Source organism: Lolium perenne, chromosome 4, assembly GCF_019359855.2.
Source record: "Lolium perenne isolate Kyuss_39 chromosome 4, Kyuss_2.0, whole genome shotgun sequence".
Classification (NCBI taxonomy): domain Eukaryota; kingdom Viridiplantae; phylum Streptophyta; class Magnoliopsida; order Poales; family Poaceae; genus Lolium; species Lolium perenne.
Window position 1 is genome coordinate 255501867 of NC_067247.2, and position 23657 is coordinate 255525523.

Here is a 23657-nt window from a genome sequence, read left to right on the forward strand (position 1 = left end):
CTGAGTTCGATAAACCTTGGGTGATTCACTTAAGGGAAACTTGCTGCTGTTCTACAAACCTCTGCTCTTGGAGGCCCAACACTGTCTACAGGAATAGAAGCGTGCGTAGACATCAAGCTATTTTCTGGCGCCGTTGCCGGGGAGGTAAGGTAAAAGGTATTCAATCCTCTGACTACTAAGCTATTTCCTAGCACTGCTGCCGGTGTGTGAGTGCTCGAAGCTATTTTCTTTAGATCCTGCAATTGCATCTTTTTGTTTCTTGTTTTTTATTTTTCACTAGTTAGGAATAATGGAAAACAACAGTGAGCTTTTTAATCTATTTCCTGAAATAAGACATGAATTATGAAAATTAAAAAAACATATGGAACCTTATTTGCATGCTAGTAGCAAAGTTATTAGTATGAGCGCAATTACTGCTAATGCTATGGAGAAGTCTAAGCTTGGGGAAGCTAGTTTTCATGATCTTTTTAGCTTCCCAGCTTTAGGGGAGAAAATTTGCTCTGATAATACTTTATCTCCCATATGTGATGACTCTAATGATGCTTCTGATATTTTAAATCCACCTACTGAAAGTATTCCTTTCAAGATACCCATGAAAATTATTGAACGAGTTATAGATAACCGCTATGAAGGGGATGGAACTGTTCATCCTGAAGATCATTTACTGTTTCTACATGAATTATGCGGGTTATTCAAGTGTGCAGGTATTTCTATGGATGAAGTTAGGAAGAAATTATTCTCTATGTCGTTGTCTGGTAAAGCGGCGCATTGGTATAAACTGCTGAAGGATGGGCATTCTCTTGATTGGAAGGATATTGTGCCTCTATTTTATTCTAAATTCTATCCTCCAAGTGAAATTCACAAAGACCGAAACCGCATATACAATTTCTGGCCTCATGATGGAGAGAGTATTGCCCAAGCATGGGGAAGGTTGAAGTCTTTAATGCTCAAATGCCCCATTCATGAGCTTCCTGGTAATATCATCATTGAAAATTTCTATGCAAGACTTTCTTTTCAAGATAAAACCTTGCTGGATACTACTTGTTCTAGATCATTCACGCGCAACAAAGAAGATTTTAAAAGGGACCTTCTTGATCGGATTGAGGAGAATACTGAAGGATGGGAGAATGACAAAGGTAGAGAGTCAGGTATAAATTATGATTATGAATGCATTGAAACTTTTATGGATACTGATAAATTTCGAAATATGAGTGCTACTTATGGTATTGACTCTCAAGTTATTGCAAATTTTTATAAAGCTTTTGCCTCTCATTTTGAATTGCCTAGGAAGAATTTTGATAAGTATCATGAACCTTTTAAAGACACTTGCATGAAGGATGAAACTGTTATTAATGATTGCAATGAACATGTTCAAACTTCTGAAAATGCTATTTCCTATAAGCATGTTAATTTTTGTGGAGTTCATAGACCTTGTGAAAAGAATAAAACTGAAGAAGAATATTGTATCCATCACAGGAATGAAAAAACTAGAAAGTGGTCTAGGGCTCTAGATGATCTTGGTAAAAAAGTTTGTGCCATCTATCCTTTTATTTGTGAACTTTGCCATAAAGTGGGTCATTTTAATTTTCAATGCTCCTCCAATGATAATTCGAACCTTATGAGTGCTGCAAATTTGTATTGTGATGATGAAATCACTCCTAATCAGCATGATGAACTTACTTTATTTTTGGTGTGTGAAGAGTTATTGAGAAAAACTTCTTTGGTGGATATGAGTGCTCTTGATATTAATAGTGTCCTGCATGGGTGTCTTTCTTATTGCATTGATAATTGCCACACAAATACTTACACACAAAATATTTTAGAAGATGACACTTTGCCAAAATATGATAGGACCGCTGTGTGTTTCAAACTTATTAATGAAAAGGAGGAATCCTCCCAAGTTTCTTCTATTGTTTCTGAAAATAAAGCAGGTTATGTGGAGAAGCCTCCCTTCAAGCCTCTCCCTCCTGAAGAAGGGAACGAGGAGAAGGAGAAGAAGAAGAAGAAGGGAACGAAGAAGAAGTAGAAGAAGGGAACGAAGAAGAAGAAGAGGAGGAATAAAAAGAAAGAGGTAGCGGCATCCCCGCGTGTATGAGATAACGATAGGTAACCGTAAGTATGTTGCTCCTAATGATTATTATGATAATGAATCTGAGTACAATGATCTTCCTATGCCCTTTACCCATATTAGTGATCATGATTTGGAAGAGCACACTACCTTTGATATTGGAAATCTCTTTGGTACTGATTATGAAAGTAATGATGTTAGCACTATTCATGTTCTCTCAAATGTTGATATTGAAATCTCTAAGCTTGTGGATGTTGTGCTTGAAGATCCTATATTTGAGATCTTTAATTTTAGTGAAAAAGATGATATTATATATTCTGGTTATAGAGATGGATATGACACATGTTATAATTATCCTTATGAAACTTGTCATAGTTATGATGGGATTGCCAAAAACCATTCCCTTAGTATGCAACTTGTTTACCATGTTCAAATTCTTGATAATGATCCTGCTCCAATTACTATTAATGAGAATAGTTTTTCTTATGCCAAAAATAATGATACTTTTATGCACATGAACCATGATAAGAATGTTTTAAGTGATGGATATATTGTGGATTTCATCAATGATGCTACTGAAAGTTATTATGAGAGAGGTAAACATGGTTATATGCATCTTAATAATATTAAGTTTCCCCTCTTTATGTTGAGAATATTGAAGTTGCGCTTGTATTGCCTTTCTATGCTTGTTGCTATGTGCTTTCAGTACTTGTTTCCTTACAAGATTCCTTTTCATAGGAAGTGGGTTAGACTTAAATGTGTTTTGAATTTGCTTCTTGATGCTCTCTTTTGCTTCAACTCTTATTTCTTGCGCGAGCATCATTAAAATTACTGAGCCCATCTTAATGGCTATAAAGAAAGCACTTCTTGGGAGATAACCCATGTTTTTATTTTGCAACTGTTTTGTTGTGTCTTGGAAGTTGTTACTACTGTAGAAACCTCTCCTTATCTTTACTTTATTGCATTGTTGTGCCAAGTAAAGTCTTTGATAGTAAGGTTGATACTAGATTTGGATTACTGCGCAGAAACAGATTTCTTACTGTCACGAAATTGAGCAGTCCTGTCTGTGGGTAACTCAGAAAAATCTGCCAATTTACGTGCGTGATCCTCAGATATGTACGCAACTTTCATTCAATTTGAGATTTTTCATATGAGCAAGTTAAGTGCCTCCGAAAAATTCATCTTTACGGACTGTTCTGTTTTGACAGATTCTGCCTTTTATTTCGCATTGCCTCTTTTGCTATGTTGAATGGATTTCTTTGTTCCATTAACTTTCAGTAGCTTTGGGAAATTTCCAGAAGTGTTAAGAATGATTATGTCACCTCTGAATATGTGAATTTTTGATTATGCACTAACCCTCTAATGAGTTTGTTTTGAGTTTTGTGTGGAAGAAGTTTTCAAGGGTCAAAAGAGGAGGATGATATACTATGATCAAGAAGAGTGAAAAGTCTAAGCTTGGGAATGCCCCCGTGGTTCATCCCTGCATATTTCAAGAAGACTCAAGCATCTAAGCTTGGGGATGCCCAAGGCATCCCCTTCTTCATCAACAACTTATCAGGTCATCTCTAGTGAAACTATATTTTTATTCCATCACATCTTATGTACTTTACTTGGAGCGTCTGTGTGTTTTTATTTTTGTTTTGTTATTTTCATTCTCTGAATAAATTCATGCTTGTGTGGGAGAGAGACACGCTCCGCTCTTTCATATGAACACTGGTGTTCTTAGTTCTATCTTTAATGTTCATGGCGGGGTTGAAAACCGCTTCGTTAATTGCTATTTTGTTGGAAACAGAAAATGCTTCATATTGTCTCGAATAACTTGATACTTGGCAATTGTTTTGAGCTCTCATAGATCATGTTTAAGCTCTTTCATCATGTAGTTTAAACCTATTAGTGGAGAACTACCGTAGAGCTTGTTGAAATTTGGTTTGCATGATTGGTCTCTCTAAAGTCTAGATATTTTCTGGTGAAGTGTTTGAACAACAAGGAAGACAGTGTAGAGTCTTATAATGCTTGCAATATGTTCTTATGTAAGTTTTGCTGTACCGGTTTATACTTGAGTTTGCTTCAAATAACCTTGCTAGCCTAAGCCTTGTATTGAGAGGGATTACTTCTCGTGCATCCAAATCCTTGAGCCAAAAACTATGCCATTTGTGTCCACCATACCTACCTACTACATGGTATTTCTCTGCCATTCCAAAGTACATTACTTGAGTGCTACCTTTAAAATTCTATTCTTTGTCTTCGCAATATATAGCTCATGGGAAAATAGCCTTAAAAACTATTGTGGTGAAGAATATGTTGCTATGTATCTTATTTCTTATAAGTTGCTTGTTGAGCGGTAACCATGTTTCTGGGGACGCCATCAACTTATACACCTTTGTTGAATATCATGTGAGTTGCTATGCATGTTCGTCTTGTCTGAAGTAAGGGCGATTTTCATGATCAAATGGTTTGAGTATGCATATTGTTAGAGAAGAACATTGGGCCGCTAACTAAAGCCATGAATCATGGTGGAAGTTTCAGTTTGGACACAAATCCTCAATCTCTTATGAGAATATTATCTGTTGTTGAATGCTTAAGCATTAAAAGAGGAGTCCATTATCTGTTTTCTATGTTGTCCCGGTATGGATGTCTAAGTTGAGAATAATCAAAAGCGAGAAATCCAATGCGAATTTTCTCCTTAGACCTTTGTACAGGCGGCATAGAGGTACCCCTTTGTGACACTTGGTTGAAACATATGTTATGCAATGATAATCCGTGTTAATCCAAGCTAATTAGGACAAGGTGCGAGCACTATTAGTATTCTATGCATGAGGCTTGCAACTTACAGGATGTCTTATACATAACACATATGATTTATTACTACCGTTGATAAAATTGTTTCTATGTTTTCAAAATGAAAAGCTCTAGCACAAAAATAGTAATCCATGCTTCCCTCTGCGAAGGGCCATTCTTTTACTTTATGTTGAGTCGGTTTACCTACTTCTTTCTATCCTAGAAGCAAACACTTGTGTCAACTGTGTGCATTGATTCTTACATGTTTACCTATTGGACTTGTTATATTGCTTTATGTTGATAACTATCCATGAGATATACATGTTACAAGTTGAAAGCAATTGCTGAAACTTAATCATCCTTTGTGTTGCTTAAATGCCTTCTACTTTGAATCTATTGCTTTATGAGTTAACTCTTATGCAAGACTTTTTGATGCTTGTCTTGAAAGTACTATTCATGAAAAGTTTTGCTACATGTTATCTATTTGTTAGCAAACTATAGATCTTTGCCTTGAGTCACTTCATTCATCTCATATGCTTCACAATAGTATGATCAAGATTATGTTGGTAGCATGTCACTTCAGAAATTATTCTTGTTATCGTTTACCTACTCGAGGGCGAGTAGGAACTAAGCTTGGGGATGCTTGATACGTCTCCAACGTATCTATAATTTCTTATGTTCCATGCTAGTTTTATGACAATATCTACATGTTTTGCTCACACTTTATAATGATTTCATGCATTTTCCGGAACTAACCTATTAACAAGATGTCGAAGTGCCAGTTCCTGTTTTCTGCTGTTTTTGGTTCCAGAAAGGCTGTTCGGGCAATATTCTCGGAATTTGACGAAACGAAAGCCAAACCTCCTATTTTACTGAGACGGACCCAGATCACCGAAGGAGATACGGAGAAGGGCCAGGGGGGCCCCACACCACCAGGTGGCGCGGCCAAGGGGGGCGACCCCCTATGGTGTGGACCCCCCAGGCACCCCTTTGCGCCGCCTCTTCGCCTATAAGATCCCTCGTGACCTAAAAACCCGACACCAATTGACGAAACTCCAGAAAGACTCCAGGGACGCCGCCGCCATCGCGAAACTCCGTTTCGGGGGACAGAAGTCTCTGTTCCGGCACGCCGCCGGGACGGGGAATTGCCCCCGGAGTCATCTCCATCGACACCACCGCCATCTCCATCACCATCGCTGTCTCCCATGATGAGGAGGGAGTAGTTCTCCCCCGGGGCTGAGGGCTCTACCGGTAGCTATGTGGTTCATCTCTCTCTGCCATGTGATCTTTATGTGATCATGAGCTTTGTATCACTATTAATCTATGTGCTACTCTAGTATTCCTCCTTCATGATGTAATGTGGACAGTGTGTGCATCATGTAGTACTTGGCGTAGGTTATGATCGTGATCTCTTGTAGATTGTGAAGTTAACTATTACTATGCACTCTAGAGTTACTTTATATGAACTCCGGAATTACTCTTTATGGTGTGACAGTGACAGTGTTTGCATCTTGTGTGATTCCTTTATGACGTTGTGGAGCTTGTTTACTCCGGCTTGAGGGTGCTCTCGTAGCCCTACACAATGAATGGTGTTTGTTATCCAACAATAGAGTCTTTTAAAGTAGCATAAGAGAAGAGAACTTATTTATTTATGTGATCGTTGTTGAGAGTGTCCACTAGTGAAAGTATGATCTCTAGGCCTTGTTTCTAAGCATTGAAACACCGTTTCCAACAAGTTCTGTTACATATTTGCTTGCTGCCATCTTTATTTCAGATTGCTTTTACCACTCATATTCATCCATATTACTTGTATTTCACTATCTCTTCGCCGAACTAGTGCACCTATACATCTGACAAGTGTATTAGGTGTGTTGGGGACACAAGAGACTTCTTGTATCGTAATTGCAGGGTTGCTTGAGAGGGATATCTTTGACCTCTACCTCCCTGAGTTCGATAAACCTTGGGTGATTCACTTAAGGGAAACTTGCTGCTGTTCTACAAAGTTCTGCTCTTGGAGGTCCAACACTGTCTACAGGAATAGAAGCGTGCGTAGACATCACTTATACATGCTTGTTTTCCATGTAAATAGTTCTATATGATGAATATGTAGGATTTGCAAGAAAAGCTACTTCAATGCAACATATTTTGTTTTACATGATGATTATGATAGTTTTACATGCATGTTTACCTTTTGTAAGTATGATATGTAGGGCATTTAAATAAAAGGTGTTAGCTATGTAAGCTTTTACATGACCAGTAAAAATGATGTGCAATTTGATTTTTCGTTGTTGCCCCTTAATAAAAGTTGTCAGCATGTCATGTAAATTTATTTCGTTTTTCCCATTTAATGCACGGAAAATTCCCAAGAAGATAGCAGATCCTCTTCAGTTGGATTTAAATTTTTAAATGGAGTTGTTGTTCTATCATCAGACAACAATCAAGAAGTGCAAGGTACATACAACCCGTGCAGTGATGGAAGAATGATGTTCGACATTGATGCATGGGCAAAGTTTGTTGTTCTGAAAGGTTTGAAGAGAGGCAGACAGTGATATTTTTGATCCATTCATATGGAGAACGTTTTTTCATCTACTAGGGAAGTTATCCTTACTGCTGCTGTGATCTAAATTGAAGTAAATCAGTGTAATCGTATCTATATGATAGCCTATGTTCTAGAAGATGACTATGAAATCTATATTATCCTTTTGTAAGAGCATCTCCAGCCGTTGGGCCTCCCCATGCCGAAATCCGGCGCTATTTAGCGTCGGATGGATGTAAAGTTTGGTCTGGGAGACCCATTTTTCCAGCGGTGAGCTCAGAATGGATGAATTTTTTTGACAAATAACGTCGAATTCAGACAAAACAAGACGAAATTCGTTCAAACATAGGTGAAATTTAAAGATATTTAACATATATAGGCGAGTTCGTACATATATAGGCCGAATTCGTAATATATTTGAATTCGGCCACAGGGAAACAAAAACTAGATTTAATAACGGCCTTCTACATGTCGAAATGGCGGTAGAAGGTCGTGTAGTAGCCGCCGTCGTCATCGTCGCTCGAGTTGTCGGCGTCCTCGGCTGGCGGCGCCTCGTACCAACATCTTGATCCAGCACCAGGGTCGCTGTGTGGCGGCGTCGACGGTGACGGCGTGGTGAATGCGGCCGGTAGTTCCGCGATAAATAGAGGGCAACGCGCGTGAAACCGAGGCGACGATATTAACTCGCCGCGTGGAAGCTACGCGTCCGGCGAAGACTGACCGGTGGCAGGCTTTCTCGTCGACAAGTCGGGGCCACCAGCCGCGCGGGAAGTTTTCTCGGCGTTTCCCGCGCTTTCGTTTCGTCCGGACTCCCCGAGCGCTCCCAGGGGGGATGACCTGGGCTTCCCGGATGGATGAAAACCCAAATCCGGACGAAAACGAGTATCCGGAGGCGTGACTGGGCCGTTTTCGTCCATCCGGATGAAAAAAAGCGTCCTGGGGGCCTTCCCGGGGAGACGGCTGGAGATGCCCGGATAATGGGGAACATACCAACAATATATTAGCAAAGAATAGTGGCTAAGAATTTTTCAATCCTAGCGTCATGTGAAATCCCCAGATAATGGGGAACATACCAACAATAATGTCATGTGAAATCCCCGGATAATGGGGAACATACCAACAATATATTAAGTTATCTTTTCAATCCTAGCGTGTGGCATGGACTGGAATGAAACCTAGATGTTAATTTTCCTTTTTTTCACTTTCAGTTTTGTGAATCTGTGTCTTTTGGTAAAGAAGGTTTCGGAGGCATGTAGAAATCATGAAGATATTAGCAAAGAATAGTGGCTAAGAATTTTTACACGCTAGTATGTGACGACTGATTCCTTCCCTGTCTTCTCCCTCAAGGAATATTCTTTGTCAACGTCTTGCTCCTTTTGTGATTTTTCTGAATCTTTTTTTTTTCCTTTATTTCTTTGATCAAGCATGCTCCATTAGTTTCTCCCCTTATGTTTATCTCTACGCTCCTTTGGATCTTGCCTTCAGCTTCAACAAGCTAGATCATTCGCTTGAACCACATTATAAATTCCGTTTCATAGTCTTAGTTTTTTTGGGAAAGGGAAAGTGGAAAAAAGGGAAATAAAAAGAGAGAAAAATGAAATAGCCAATCCTCGAAAGGCAAAAGGACACGTGTCGTTTTTCTATTGGACAAAAAAAAGCCACTCATGCCCGATTGAGAATCAATCGACTGATGAATAGACACTTCTATGGGATAGGTTTTTTCTTCTCAAAATGGGGATCACCTCACCCTATGCATCAAATTAATGCACGCAACTTTTTATTTAAAAATCTCAGGTTTTAAATAAAATTCTTGTCATACAAATAACATGTGTTTGATATGTTTCTTGGCGGTTAATTATATATATCAACTTAATATGACGATTGAGGTGATAACATTCCAAAAAAATATTGATTTCGGGAACTCAGCTAGGTTTAATTTCATGACGTACTAATGCTAAAGCCGATCAAAGGAGATGCACTAGAACCTACAAGGCTACAAGTATGAAGTATGAGATGTTCCCTTGATGATCGATTGTTTGATTAACAAGAGAGTCCCAGCGGACGGTATCATACTTACAGATCACATGTCCCAGTTTATGCACAGCTTACAGGGTTACACAGCCAAGATCGTCTACTAATGCACATGGCGGTACGATGCCGCGCTGGCGTCGTCACGCCGGGCCTTGTCTACGACGTCACCTAGGCCGGCGCCTTCGCCGTCCACCCAGTAGGCGTGCCAGAGGGGCGAGCGGCGGCGTGGCGGCGTGGACCCGACGCAGCCGGCGAGGGAGGCCTCGAACTTGGGGTCCCCGGGCCGTAGCATGGCCGGCAGCGGCATCCTGACGCCGCGCGCGGCGCAGGCCTGGTGGCGGGCCGCGATGCGCGTGTCGAGCGCGTAGGAGAAGTACTCCGGGAAGTCGAAGAGCTCGTGGGCGTCGCGGCCCATGGCGCCCAGGAGGTACTCCGCCTTGGGCCGCATGTTGGCGTCGACGCTGTAGTAGAAGAGCGCCGGGAAGCGGCGCGCCATGGAGCGCGCGGCGCGGGCGGGGAGGCCGAGCGACTGGAGGAACTCGATCCGCGGGAGCAGCTTGTCCTCCACGGAGAAGGAGAGCAGGTCGGCGCGGCGGTGGATGTCCGGCACGCCGAGCGCGCGGAGGAAGTAGAGCGTGGGCCGGAGCCGCGCGGCGACGGGGGACACGAGCAGGCGCGGGCGCCGCCGCAGCACGCGCGGGAGGTCGTCGGCGGGCACCCCGGCCTCGTCGGTCAGGAACCGCAGCGCGGCGGCGATGGTCTCGACGGGCACGGACATCAGCTCCGGGCACATCCCCGCCGCGCGGCGGAGGTCCTCCTGCGGCACGCCCGCCTCCAGCAGGACGGCCGCGGCGTCCGCGGCGACGGGCGGCGACGGTAGCACGTGCTCCAGGGCAGGTGCCGGTGCCGGCGCCGTCGCGGGCGGGAAGCCCGGGATGGCGAGGCTGCTGCTCGGCCTGGACCTTAGCGCGACGGCAGCGACGTGGAGGCGGCGGGGTGGCGCTGGCCTCGAGAGGCGGCCGTTGCTGGCATGGCGCAGCAGGAGGTCCTCCATGGCGGAGCCGTTGCGTTGGTTTCTTGGAAGCGATGAGCTTCAGAGCAACTTTGGGTGAGCGTGGTGAACACTAGACCAGAGAGAGATAGATTTGGCGGATGGTGGCGGCGAGGAGGATAAGGGGTGGGAGCGCGGGAGGAGGATAGGGGGCGGAATGGGGAGGAGTGATTGGGCCAGCTGTGATCTTCCGGGATTTTTCCTCGCCGGAGACAAAGAGAAGGTGGGGGCGCGCGGGCAGAGTCTTCAGAGCCACCAGTTCAGGACTTCAGGTTCACTCAGCTAAAGAAAAAATAACACGCTAAACGACCCGCAGATGGTGCATGCGAAATGGGGCGAAGTTGATATCACAACCGTTGCTATTTACTCATGTTTCTCGAGATTCGGTTCAGCATGACCCCACATAAAAAGAGAATCTACAGCTGTCATGTGTGTAAATCAATAGTACTCTTGGCAGTACTGCATGTACCATCTAAATAATTAACAAGGACTTTATAAATCCAGCACGTCATTTCGCAGAACTACATGAACCTGTCATATGGACTACATGCGTAAATAATAGAGGACTCTATAGATCCAGTTCACGAAATATATATTTAAATATTAAATATTAGATTCATTTCGAAGAGTTCGTCGTCAGGAAGTCAAATATGCAATTAAAAACGAGTTTGCATTTGTTACGTGAAAATTGTGCTTGTTTTTCAATTAGTAGTCCATTTAGAGAAGGGAATCTTTTCATATGAGTGGGCACATATGGGGACCCCACTAATGACCATCCATTTGGCATGCAACGGTTGTGATTTCGTTTTGGCCCCATTTCATATGCACAGATGCATTTCCGCACGCTAAAGGCATCTCCGAAGGCCGACCGAACTTAGCACGGATCAGAAATGCGTCTGAACTCTACTTCAGTGAGGCGATGCATAATGTCCGGTCTGTCTACGAAGACCCAAACATGGCACAAATATGCGGTATATTTGTATCTCCGCGAATAATGTGTGGTCGCGCCGAGCGTCCGCTCACTTCTCCCACAGGCCCGCCTGGCAGCGATCCTAGCTCGAGCCATCGCGAATTAAAGCAGAACAATTGCCGGGTAGAGCAACCACCGGAGTGGCAACCGCGCCGATCGACACGTGAAACGCCGGAATGGAGCGCTGAACCTCCGCGGAAGAGCAACCGCAGATCTCTTCGTTATACGCGCCACCATTAATCCACGCTAAATAAGACCCCTGCGCATGCGCTATTTCATCTCCAACCGGCCTGCCATTCATCTTCATCTCCAACACTGGCGTGCCACCTGCGTGAAGCCATGAGCAACCTGTCGTTGCTATTGGACACCAAAAACGAGGGGAAGCCGTCGGGATGGCGGTATTGGTGGGATAGAGCTGCCACGCCAAGCAAGTCTAGATCCCCGCCGACGAAGGGAGAGGAGGAGGGGGCGTCGTTGGCCACGATAGCCAGAACGAGGAGGAGGAGAAGGAGGAGGGTTCAGACGCAAGGTGGACACGGCTGAAGGCGGAGGAGGCGACCGAGGAGGCGGCGGCAAGTAAGGACGCAAGGGCCCGGGCGAGGGCACAGGCGCAGGCGAAGGCTCGTCATCCATTCACCGACGACTAGGAAGACTCAATGACCACTCGTCGGAGGGGAACTCAAGCTCGTCGGACGCGTCGACCTGCAGTACCTCTTCGGAGAAGGTGACGAGCAGGAAGCGTGTCCGTGAAGATGACGAGGCGGGACCTTCTAACAAAAAGTAGCTAGTTTAAAATTTGTTTGTTCTCGTAGTTCGTATGTTTAATTTGTTCGAACTTGTTACACTAATTTCAAGATAGCGATTCTACTTACAAATGTGAGGACAACGATTTATACTTCGCATGGCATGATCAAACACTCGTTCAATCAACTTCGCATCGGCAGCCGAAGCAATTTGGGAAGGGGTTCATGCAAGTTTCTCCAAAATATCAATTCTTCGTTACAAATGTGTCCGGCCGCTGGGGTTGCCCCTTCGACACAAACGAACAATTTGCGCTAGCGATCGACATCCGAGGAGCGACGCAAATGGATGCGCGCGGATAATTTAGGCGTCCGAAATACGTCACCCCGGTCGAGATGCCCTAAATGAAAGAGCTTGATCTATAGATGAGTTATAATAACATGGTAATAGCCGTATTAAGCTTTTGGCTTCCAAACCATGTGGTACATGTGGTGAGCAACTAAATAATTGTTATATAAACAAACAAACAAAAAAGCTTTTGGCTTCCAAGCTTCAGCGCTCTCATCATCAAAAAATAAAAAAAATATTTTCACAAGTTATCAAAAAATATGAAAATAATTTTAGAGATTGTCAGTGATACATCTCACGAGACTTGAAAATCTCAACTCGAAGTTATTTTTATTTTGTGCTAAATAAAAATAACAAAATATGATATGTTTTAGAGATTTGAAAATGACTACTCAGATCTACATTTTTTATATTTTTGTGTAGCGTATAATATAAAGTTTTTAAATTGATATATTACACGTTTGTGAGATACATCATGGTATACCCGTATTATTTATTAGAATTGCTTGAAACTCAAAAAATATATTAAAAAACGATATCACTTGTGTCTACGTACACCAAATCTCCGTCCGCTAATAGTGCGCTATTTTACAAAATAGTGTTTCATAAAAAAATATTAAACATAGCATGCATACTAAGGATTTTAGCATCTAAAAAGTTGTTCAGATCACAATGATCAACAAATTAAATTAACCAAGTCCAGATCATAATGAAAGACATATATTTTGTCACACTTAACAAGTCCATCAACAATTCAACAACCGTATTCTAGAACTAGACGGAGAATTAAGATTGAAAGAAAAAATAGACAACTAACAAGCCGACATTCAAAGTCCAGATAAACAATTAGCGAGCCAACAACATAGAAGAAGTAGTAATTAGTCAAAATTAGATGAACTAGATGGAGAATATATAGGGTCATCATCTGATTCAGAAGAAGAACCCTTTGATTGTAGCTCATCATCACGAAAAATTGGAAGCAACTTTATTTATTCCTAAGCCGGCAAACTTTCTTTCTTTTTGTTGCAGCAACAACTCTTGCTCGTTGTGATGCTGATTCTTCTTCTTCAAAATGTACATGTCGTGTGATGAGTGGGAACTGTCGATGTGGTTCCGTGGTTGCCGGTGCGTTGAATGGCTAGGGTTCGAAATGGGGATTTTGGTGGCTCATGGACCAAAAGGTCTAAAATGGCTAGTCGGTTGTTGTATTTCCCTATGAAAAATGGCGCCGCTACAAACGCTATGAAAAATAGCACGCTAAGGGTCGCTAATAGTATGATTAGTGTCATAGCGAGCCAAATATGCATAGCGTAACATCAAGTCTCTAAGGGTGTGTTTGGTAGCACGGGTCAACTCGCTCAGAATATATCTCTCTTATCATACATGCTCACCCTAGCTAAGTTGAGGTATTACTCATCACATGTTTGCAGCCCCGTATGTATTCAGCTATGCTCATATGAGATGTTGTTTGGTACAGTTTGTTCTGAGGTGAGCATGTCTCATGCCAGTTTTATATAATGGTCCAACTTTTTCGTGCGGGTGGGAGTCTGGGGGTGCATGGGGCCGATGGTTTCGCCATTTGCGGGATAAAGTTAGCCCAGCCGGGTTGTGAATCTCGATGTGAACTTCACAACCGGGCTTGGGTGAGGAGAATTTTTGGTATGAGGTGGGCATAGCCAAGATGCACTGACCCATGCTAACAAACACATGTATTTTCCAAATTCTGTGTTGAGATGGGATTTTCTGTGTTGGCACGGGGTACCAAACACATCCTAAATACACTACGAACACGTTTGGTACCTTTATTAATTTGCTGCACCACTGGCGCAGTGGGAAGAAGGCCCCTGCGTGTCGCAGACGGGCCATAGGCCAGAAAAGTCACGCTGTTTGGTGGACTGCACAGAGTTTTTTTTGGCCCCGTGGAGATTTGGGCTCTGCCCGTTTGGTAGGTCGATTTTCAGGCCTAGTAGCAGTCCAGAAAGGCGCCCCTGTTGTTTGGTTGCAACCCAAAATTCGCTTCTGCTTACCTCTTCCCTTCGGTTGTGAGGTTACCAGTGATCAACATCACAAGCAAGAACACAATCACAGTTCAGGTAAATTTAGCACTGATCATAGACGACACACCATTGTTCAGACACACACATAGTTTAGGACACAACAGAGACGATCATAGTTCAACACATGACACGAACAACAACTAGACATGACATGGTAGCAGCGACACAAGACCAGGTAAGCTTCAGACATGATTTTCGAAGACGACACACCCAATGGCATCACCATGGTACAGACACCTGCTCATCACCTCAGTGCAGGTGTGGTCGAAGATGACCACACTGTACTCGAATGAGGACACCTTCTTGAAGATGAGGAATGATAACCCACAAGTATAGGGGATCGCAACAGTCTTCGCGGGAAGTAAAACCCAATTTATTGATTCGACACAAGGGGAGACAAAGAATACTTGAAAGCCTTAACAGCGGAGTTGTCAATTCAGCTGCACCTGGAAACAGACTTGCTCGCAAGAGTTTATCAGTAGTAACAGTTTTATAGCAGTAGCAGTAGTGAAATAACAGCAGCAGCGTAACAAAGATAGCAGTAGTGATTATAGTAAACAGCAGGATTAAAATACTGTAGGCACAGGGATGGATGACGGGCGTTGCATGGATGAGAGAAACTCATGTAACAATCAAAGCAGGGCATTTGCAGATAATAATAAAACGATGTCCAAGTACTAAGCAATTCATAGGCATGTGTTCCGTATATAGTCGTACGTGCTCTCAATGAAAAACTTGCACAACATCTTTTGTCCTACCAGCCGGTGGCAGCCGGACCTCTAGGGAATCTACTGAAAATTAAGGTACTCCTTTTAATAGAGTACCGGAGCAAAGCATTAACACTCCGTGAACACATGTGATGCTCACATCACTGTCTTCCCCTCCGGTTATCCCAATTTCTGTCACTTTGGGGCCTCGGGTTCCAGACAGCGACATGTGTATACAACTTGCAGGTAAGATCATAAAACAATGCATATCATCATGAAACAATAACATGTTCAGATCTGAGATCATGGCACTCGGGCCCTAGTGACAAGCATTAAGCATAACAGGTTGCAACAATATCATCAAAGTACCAATTACGGACACTAGGCACTATGCCCTAACAATTTTATGCTATTACATGACCAATCTCATCCAATCCCTACCATCCCCTTCAGCCTACAGCGGGGGAATTACTCACACATGGATGGGGGAAACATTGTTGGTCGATGGAGAGGCGTCGGTGGTGATGATGGCGATGATCTCCTCCAATTCCCCGTCCCGACGGAGTGCCAGAACGGAGTTTCTGGTCCCGAGACGGAGTTTCGCGATGGTGGCGGCGTTCTGGAGGGTTTCTGGCGACTTCGACTTCTCTCCTCGCGTTTTTAGGTCGAAACCCCTTAAGTAGTCCAGAGGGAGGCGTCAGAGGCCAGCCGAGGTGGCCACACAGTAGGGCGGCGCGCCCCCTGATACGTCTCCGACGTATCGATAATTTCTTATGTTCCATGCCACATTATTGATGATATCTACATGTTTTATGCACACTTTATGTCATATTCGTGCATTTTCTGAAACTAACCTATTAACAAGATGCCGAAGTGCCAGTTGCTGTTTTCTGCTGTTTTTGGTTTCAGAAATCCTAGTAACGAAATATTCTCGGAATTGGACGAAATCAACGCCCAGGGTCCTATTTTGCCACGAAGCTTCCAGAAGACCGAAGAGGAGACGAAGTGGGGCCACGAGGTGGCCACACCCTAGGGCGGCGCGGCCCAGGCCCTGGCCGCGCCGACCTGTAGTGTGGGCCCCTCGTGCCGCCTCTTGACCTGCCCTTCCGCCTACTTAAAGCCTCCGTCGCGAAACCCCCAGTACCGAGAGCCACGATACGGAAAACCTTCTAGAGACGCCGCCGCCGCCAATCCCATCTCGGGGGATTCAGGAGATCGCCTCCGGCACCCTGCCGGAGAGGGGATTCATCTCCCGGAGGACTCTACGCCGCCATGGTCGCCTCCGGAGTGATGAGTGAGTAGTTCACCCCTGGACTATGGGTCCATAGCAGTAGCTAGATGGTTGTCTTCTCCTCATTGTGCTTAATTGTCGGGTCTTGTGAGCTGCCTAACATGATCAAGATCATCTATCTGTAATTCTATATGTTGCGTTTGTTGGGATCCGATGAATAGAGAATACTATGTTATGTTGATTATCAATTCATGTCTATGTGTTGTTTATGATCTTGCATGCTCTCCGTTATTAGTAGATCCTCTGGCCAAGTTGATGCTAGTAACTCCAAGAGGGAGTATTTATGCTCGATAGTGGGTTCATGTCTCCGTGAATCTGGAGGAGTGACAAGAACCTCTAAGATTATGGATGTGCTGTTGCCACTAGGGATAAAACATTGGTGCTATGTTCGAGGATGTAGTCACTGATTACATTACGCGCAATACTTAATGCAATTGTCTGTTGTTAGCAACTTAATACCGGAGGGGGTTCGGATGATAACCTGAAGGTGGACTCTTTAGGCATAGATGCATGCTGGATAGCGGTCTATGTACTTTGTCGTAATGCCCAATTAAATCTCACAATACTCATCATAATATGTATGTGCATGGTCATGCCCTCTTTATTTGTCAATTGCCCAACTGTAATTTGTTCACCCAACATGCTGTTTATCTTATGGGAGAGACACCTCTAGTGAACTGTGGACCCCGGTCCAATTCTCTTTACTGAAATACAATCTACTGCAATATTGTTCTACTATTTTCTGCAAACAATCATCTTACACACAATACGGTTAATCCTTTGTTACAGCAAGCCGGTGAGATTGACAACCTCACTGTTTCGTTGGGGCAAAGTACTTTGGTTGTGTTGTGCAGGTTCCACGTTGGCGCCGGAATCTCTGGTGTTGCGCCGCACTACATCCCGCCTCCATCAACCTTCAACGTACTTCTTGACTCCTACTGGTTCGATTAAACCTTGGTTTCTTACTGAGGGAAACTTGCCGCTGTGCGCATCACACCTTCCTCTTGGGGTTCCCAACGGACGTGTCAACTGCACGCATCAAGCAAATTTCTGGCGCCGTTGCCGGGGAGATCAAGACACGCTGCAAGGGGAGTCTCCACATCCCAATCTCTTTACTTTGTTTTTGTCTTGCTTAGTTTTATTTACTATTTTGTTTGCTGCACTAAACCAAAATACAAAAAAATTAGTTGCTAGTTTTACTTTATTTGCTATCTTGTTTGCTATATCAAAAACACAAAAAAAAATTAGTTACTTTCATTTACTTTACTTGATTCATCATGTTTCCTTTTAATTTTACCATGAAAGACATACCGGTAGGACGTGGGTCTATAATTGGAAGAAATAATATAGAAGAATTTTTCAATCATGTCAGTACCGTTGAAGATTTTGAAGATAGACACTTGGTAGAACTTGCTCCTACTTATGAAATTGCTGCGGCTGCTTTAGTTCGCATGTTGGAAACTAAATTTGTTAATCTCAATCCTATAATCCAACACATGTTTCTCACACTTGGTGATATGGAAGAAGGGGAAAAGAAAGATTTTGTTTTAGAAACCCTTCTTAGAGAATTTGGTGGTATAGCAAGAGAGGCTAGAAAGGTCTTTGCTAAATATGATATGCTTGGTTCTTATACCAATTTTGTTAGTCTCCTTGAAAAGATGGATATGGATAGAATAAAGTACACCAATAATATTAATGATGGTGGGGAGATCAAAGCACCAATACCATGTAAGCTCCTAGCAATTCATGAAGCACTAGAAAATAACTATGCTTGGCTTGTTCCTGAAAATTTGTTTGATGAGAGTAGCAAGCCCAAGACTAATGAAAAGGGAGATGCTAAAACTTATGTATCCAATATACTATGCATGGTTGAGAAAACTCCACACCCCGCTGTAGATGCACCATCCTTCGATAACACTTGATACACACTTTCTGCACCTAGCTGAAAGGCGTTAAAGAAAAGCGCTTATGGGAGACAACCCATGTTTTTACTACAGTACTTTGTTTTTATTTTGTGTCTTGGAAGTTGTTTACTACTGTAGAAACCTCTCCTTATCTTAGTTTAGTGTTTTGTTGTGCCAAGTAAAGTCGTTGATAGTAAAGTTCATACTAGATTTGGATTACTGCGCAGAAACAGATCTCTTTGCTGTCACGAATCTGGGCTGTTTTCTCTGTAGGTAAATCAGAAAATTATGCCAATTTACGTGAGTGATCCTCAGATATGTACGCAACTTTCATTCAATTTGAGTATTTTCATTTGAGTAAGTCTGGTGCCTCGATAAAATTCGTCAATACGAACTGTTCTGTTTTGACAGATTCTGCCTTTTATTTCGCATTGCCTCTTTTGCTATGTTGGATGAATTTCTTTGATCCATTAATGTCCAGTAGCTTTATGCAATGTCCAAAAGTGTTAATAATGATTGTGTCACCTCTGAACATGTTAATTTTTATTGTCCACTAACCCTCTAATGAGTTGTTCTAAGTTTGGTGTGGAGGAAGTTTTCAAGGATCAAGAGAGGGAGATGATACAACATGATCAAGGAGAGTGAAAGCTCTAAGCTTGGGGATGCCCCGGTGGTTCACCCCTGCATATTTCAAGAAGACTCAAGCGTCTAAGCTTGGGGATGCCCAAGGCATCCCCTTCTTCATCGACAACATTATCAGGTTCCTCCCCTGAAACTATATTTTTATTCCATCACATCTTATGTGCTTTTCTTGGAGTGTCGGTTTGTTTTTGTTTTTGTTTTGTTTAAATAAAATGGATCCTAGCATTCACTTTATGGGAGAGAGACACGCTCCGCTGTAGCATATGGACAAGTATGTCCTTAGGCTTTACTCATAGTATTCATGGCGAAGTTTCTTCTTCGTTAAATTGTTATATGGTTGGAATTGGAAAATGGTACATGTAGTAATTTGCTAAAATGTCTTGGATAATGTGATACTTGACAATTGTTGTGCTCATGTTTAAGCTCTTGCATCATATGCTTTGCACCCATTAATGAAGAAATACATAGAGCATGCTAAAATTTGGTTTGCATATTTGGTTTCTCTAAGGTCTAGATAATTTCTAGTATTGAGTTTGAACAACAAGGAAGACGGTGTAGAGTCTTATAATGTTTACAATATGTCTTTTATGTGAGTTTTGTTGCACCGGTTCATCCTTGTGTTTGTTTCAAATAACCTTGCTAGCCTAAACCTTGTATCGAGAGGGAATACCTCTCATGCATCCAAAATACTTGAGCCAACCACTATGCCATTTGTGTCCACCATACCTACCTACTACATGGTATTTCTCCGCCATTCCAAAGTAAATTGCTTGAGTGCTACCTTTAAATTCCAGCATTCGCCTTTGCAATATATAGCTCATGGGACAAATAGCTTAAAAACTATTGTGGTATTGAATATGTACTTATGCACTTTATCTCTTATTAAGTTGCTTGTTGTGCGACAACCATGTTTCTGGGGACGCCATCAACTATTCTTTGTTGAATATCATGTGAGTTGCTATGCATGTCCGTCTTGTCTGAAGTAAGAGAGATCTACCACCCTATGGTTAAGCATGCATATTGTTAGAGAAGAACATTGGGTCGCTAACTAAAGCCATGATTCATGGTGGAAGTTTCAGTTTTGGACATATATCCTCAATCTCATATGAGAATAATAATTGTTGCCACATGCTTATGCATTAAAGAGGAGTCCATTATCTGTTGTCCATGTTGTCCCGGTATGGATGTCTAAGTTGAGAATAATCAAAAGCGAGAAATCCAAAATACGAGCTTTCTCCTTAGACCTTTGTACAGGCGGCATGGAGGTACCCCATTGTGACACTTGGTTAAAACATGTGTATTGCGATGATCCGGGAGTCCAAGCTAATTAGGACAAGGTGCGGGCACTATTAGTATACTATGCATGAGGCTTGCAACTTGTAAGATATAATTTACATGATACATATGCTTTATTACTACCGTTGACAAAATTGTTTCATGTTTTCAAAATCAAAGCTCTAGCACAAATATAGCAATCGATGTTTTTCCTCTATGGAGGACCATTCTTTTACTTTTATGTTGAGTCAGTTCACCTATTTCTCTCCACCTCAAGAAGCAAACACTTGTGTGAACTGTGCATTGATTCCTACATATTTGCATATTGCACTTATTATATTACTCTATGTTGACAATTATCCACGAGATATACATGTTATAAGTTGAAAGCAACCGCTGAAACTTAATCTTCCTTTGTGTTGCTTCAATACCTTTACTTTGATTTATTGCTTTATGAGTTAACTCTTATGCAAGACTTATTGATGCTTGTCTTGAAGTGCTATTCATGAAAAGTCTTTGCTATATGATTCACTTGTTTACTCATGTCATATACATTGTTTTGATCGCTGCATTCACTACATATGTTTACAAATAGTATGATCAAGGTTATGATGGCATGTCACTCCAGAAATTATCTTTGTTATCGTTTTACCTGCTCAGGACGAGCAGAACTACGCTTGGGGATGCTGATACATCTCCGACGTATCGATAATTTCTTATGTTCCATGCCACATTATTGATCATATCTACATGTTTTATGCACACTTTATGTCATATTCGTGCATTTTCTGGAACTAACCTATTAACAAGATGCCGAAGTGCCAGTTGCTGTTTTCTGCTGTTTTTGGTTTCAGAAATCCTAGTAACGAAATATTCTCGGAATTGGACGAAATCAACGCCCAGGGTCCTATTTTGCCACGAAGCTTCCAGAAGACCGAAGAGGAGACGAAGTGGGGCCACGAGGTGGCCACACCCTAGGGCGGCGCGGCCCAGGCCCTGGCCACGCCGACCTATAGTGTGGGCCCCTCGTGCCGCCTCTTGACCTGCCCTTCCGCCTACTTAAAGCCTCCGTCGCGAAACCCCCAGTACCGAGAGCCACGATACGGAAAACCTTCCAGAGACGCCGCCGCCGCCAATCCCATCTCGGGGGATTCAGGAGATCGCCTCCGGCACCCTGATACGTCCAAAACGTATCTACTTTCCCGAACACTTTTGCTATTGTTTTGCCTCTAATTTGTGTATTTTGGATGCAACTAACACGGACTAACGCTGTTTTCAGCAGAACTGCTCTGGTGTCTCGTTTTTGTGCAGAAATCCAACTTTCGGGAAAAACCTCGGAATTTATGCAGAAGGCCCTATTTTCCCAGGAAACTAACGGAGCCAGAAGGGCAATTGAAGTGGAGGCCCGAGGGCCCCACACCATAGGGCGGCGCGGCCCTGGGGGGGCCGGGCGGCGCTGTGGTGTGGCCCCCTCGGCCGGCCTCCGACGCCCTCCTTCGGACTATTTATCGGCCTCGACCTAAAAACACCGGAGAGAAGTCGAAGTCGCCGGGAAACCCTCCAGAACGCCGCCACATCGCGAAACTCCGTCGCGGGAGCCCGAAGTCTCCGTTCTGGCACTCCGCCGGGACGGGGAATTGGAGGAGATCATCACCGCCATCACCGCCAACGCCTCTACATCAACCAGCCATGTTTCCCCCATCCATGTGTGAGTAATTCCCCCGCTGTAGGCCGAAGGGGATGGTAGGGATTGGATGAGATTGGTCATGTAATAGCATAAGATTGTTAGGGCATAGTGCCTAGTGTCCGTGATTGGTACTTTGATGATATTGTTGCAACTTGTTATGCTTAATGCTTGTCACTAGGGCCCGAGTGCCATGATCTCAGATCTGAACATGTTATTGCTTCATCAAGATAATCATTGTTTATGGTCTTACCTATAAGTTGTATACACATGTCATTGTCCAGGAACCAATGGCCACTGAAGTTACAAAAATTGGGACAACCGGAGGGATGGTAGCGATGTGAGGATCACATGTGTTCACGGAGTGTTAATGCTTTGCTCCGGTACTTTATTAAAAGGAGTACCTTAATATCCAGTAGTTTCCCTTGAGGCCCGGCTGCCACCGGCTGGTAGGACAAAAGATGTTGTGCAAGTTTCTCATTGCGAGCACGCACGACTATATATGGAACACATGCCTATTGATTGCTTTGTACTTGGACACCATTTTATTATTATCTGCAAATGCCCTGCTATGATTGTTACATGAGTTTCTCTCATCCATGCAACGCCCGTCATCCGTCCCCGTGCCTACAGTATTTTAATCCTGCTGTTTACTAAAATCACTACTGCTGTCTCTGTTACTCTGTTGCTGTTATTTCACTACTTCTACTGCTATAAAACTGTTACTACTGATAAACTCTTGCGAGCAAGTCTGTTTCCAGGTGCAACTAAATTGACAACTCCGTTGTTAAGGCTTCCAAGTGTTCTTTGTCTCCCCTTGTGTCGAATCAATAAATTGGGTTTTACTTCCCTCGAAGACTGCGATCCCCTATACTTGTGGGTCATCAAGACTATTTTCTGGCGCCGTTGCCGGGGAGCATAGCTTTATTTGGAAGTTCACTTGGATTAATATTGTTCGCTGCAAATTCTCCATCATGGGTAAACCTCGCGATACTAAGATCGCCATATTACCATCCACTACAAGAAAAGGTACAATTCTGAATACCTCTGCTGCTCTTGATTCACCATCTGTGATTGATAAACTTGTTTCACCGCCACATGCTTCGCATGCGGGTACATCTGCTGAATCTGAACACTCTCATAATATTGATAATGTTTCTGCTGTGCTTGATGATAGTGGTTCATTGGGATCTTTTCTAGATGCTACAATTGCTAGGTCTAGACAAATTGAAAATACTGAAACTCCTAATGCTACTACACCTGTTAGTTCACCTGAACTTGATTATTTTAGTGATGATCCTGAGGAAGATTATGTGGAGCTTAATGATGATTTTATTGAAAAATGCAATGCTACTACTGATGCAAGAAAAATTAAAAAGTTGCTTGCAGAACATGCTGTTAGATATAAATTGTCTCCTGATCCTAAGTTTGCCACATCTCCTATAAACATTAGGGATAAAGATTATGATTTTTCTCTTGATCTATCTCATATAGCTATTGTTGAGAAAGCACCCTTTTGTGGTACTGAAAAAGAAAGTGCTGTTGAACACATGACTGAATTATCTACTCTGAGT

At 42.9% G+C, this 23657-nt stretch overlaps 1 protein-coding gene across 1 annotated transcript; it reads right to left on the minus strand.

The window, feature by feature from the left end:
• Nucleotides 1-9382: 9382 nt before the first annotated feature.
• On the minus strand, nucleotides 9383-10587 carry LOC127332202 (protein SEEDLING LETHAL 1, chloroplastic-like). The gene has a single exon (XM_051358475.2). It carries the CDS (start codon nucleotides 10465-10467, stop codon nucleotides 9517-9519), a length of 951 nt encoding a protein of 316 aa, XP_051214435.1. The 5' UTR covers nucleotides 10468-10587; the 3' UTR covers nucleotides 9383-9516.
• Nucleotides 10588-23657: the final 13070 nt, after the last annotated feature.

Excerpts from the sequence above, each read along its gene's own strand:
- LOC127332202 (XM_051358475.2), bottom strand. The coding sequence starts at position 10,467 with ATGGAGGACCTCCTGCTGCGCCATGCCAGCAACGGCCGCCTCTCGAGG.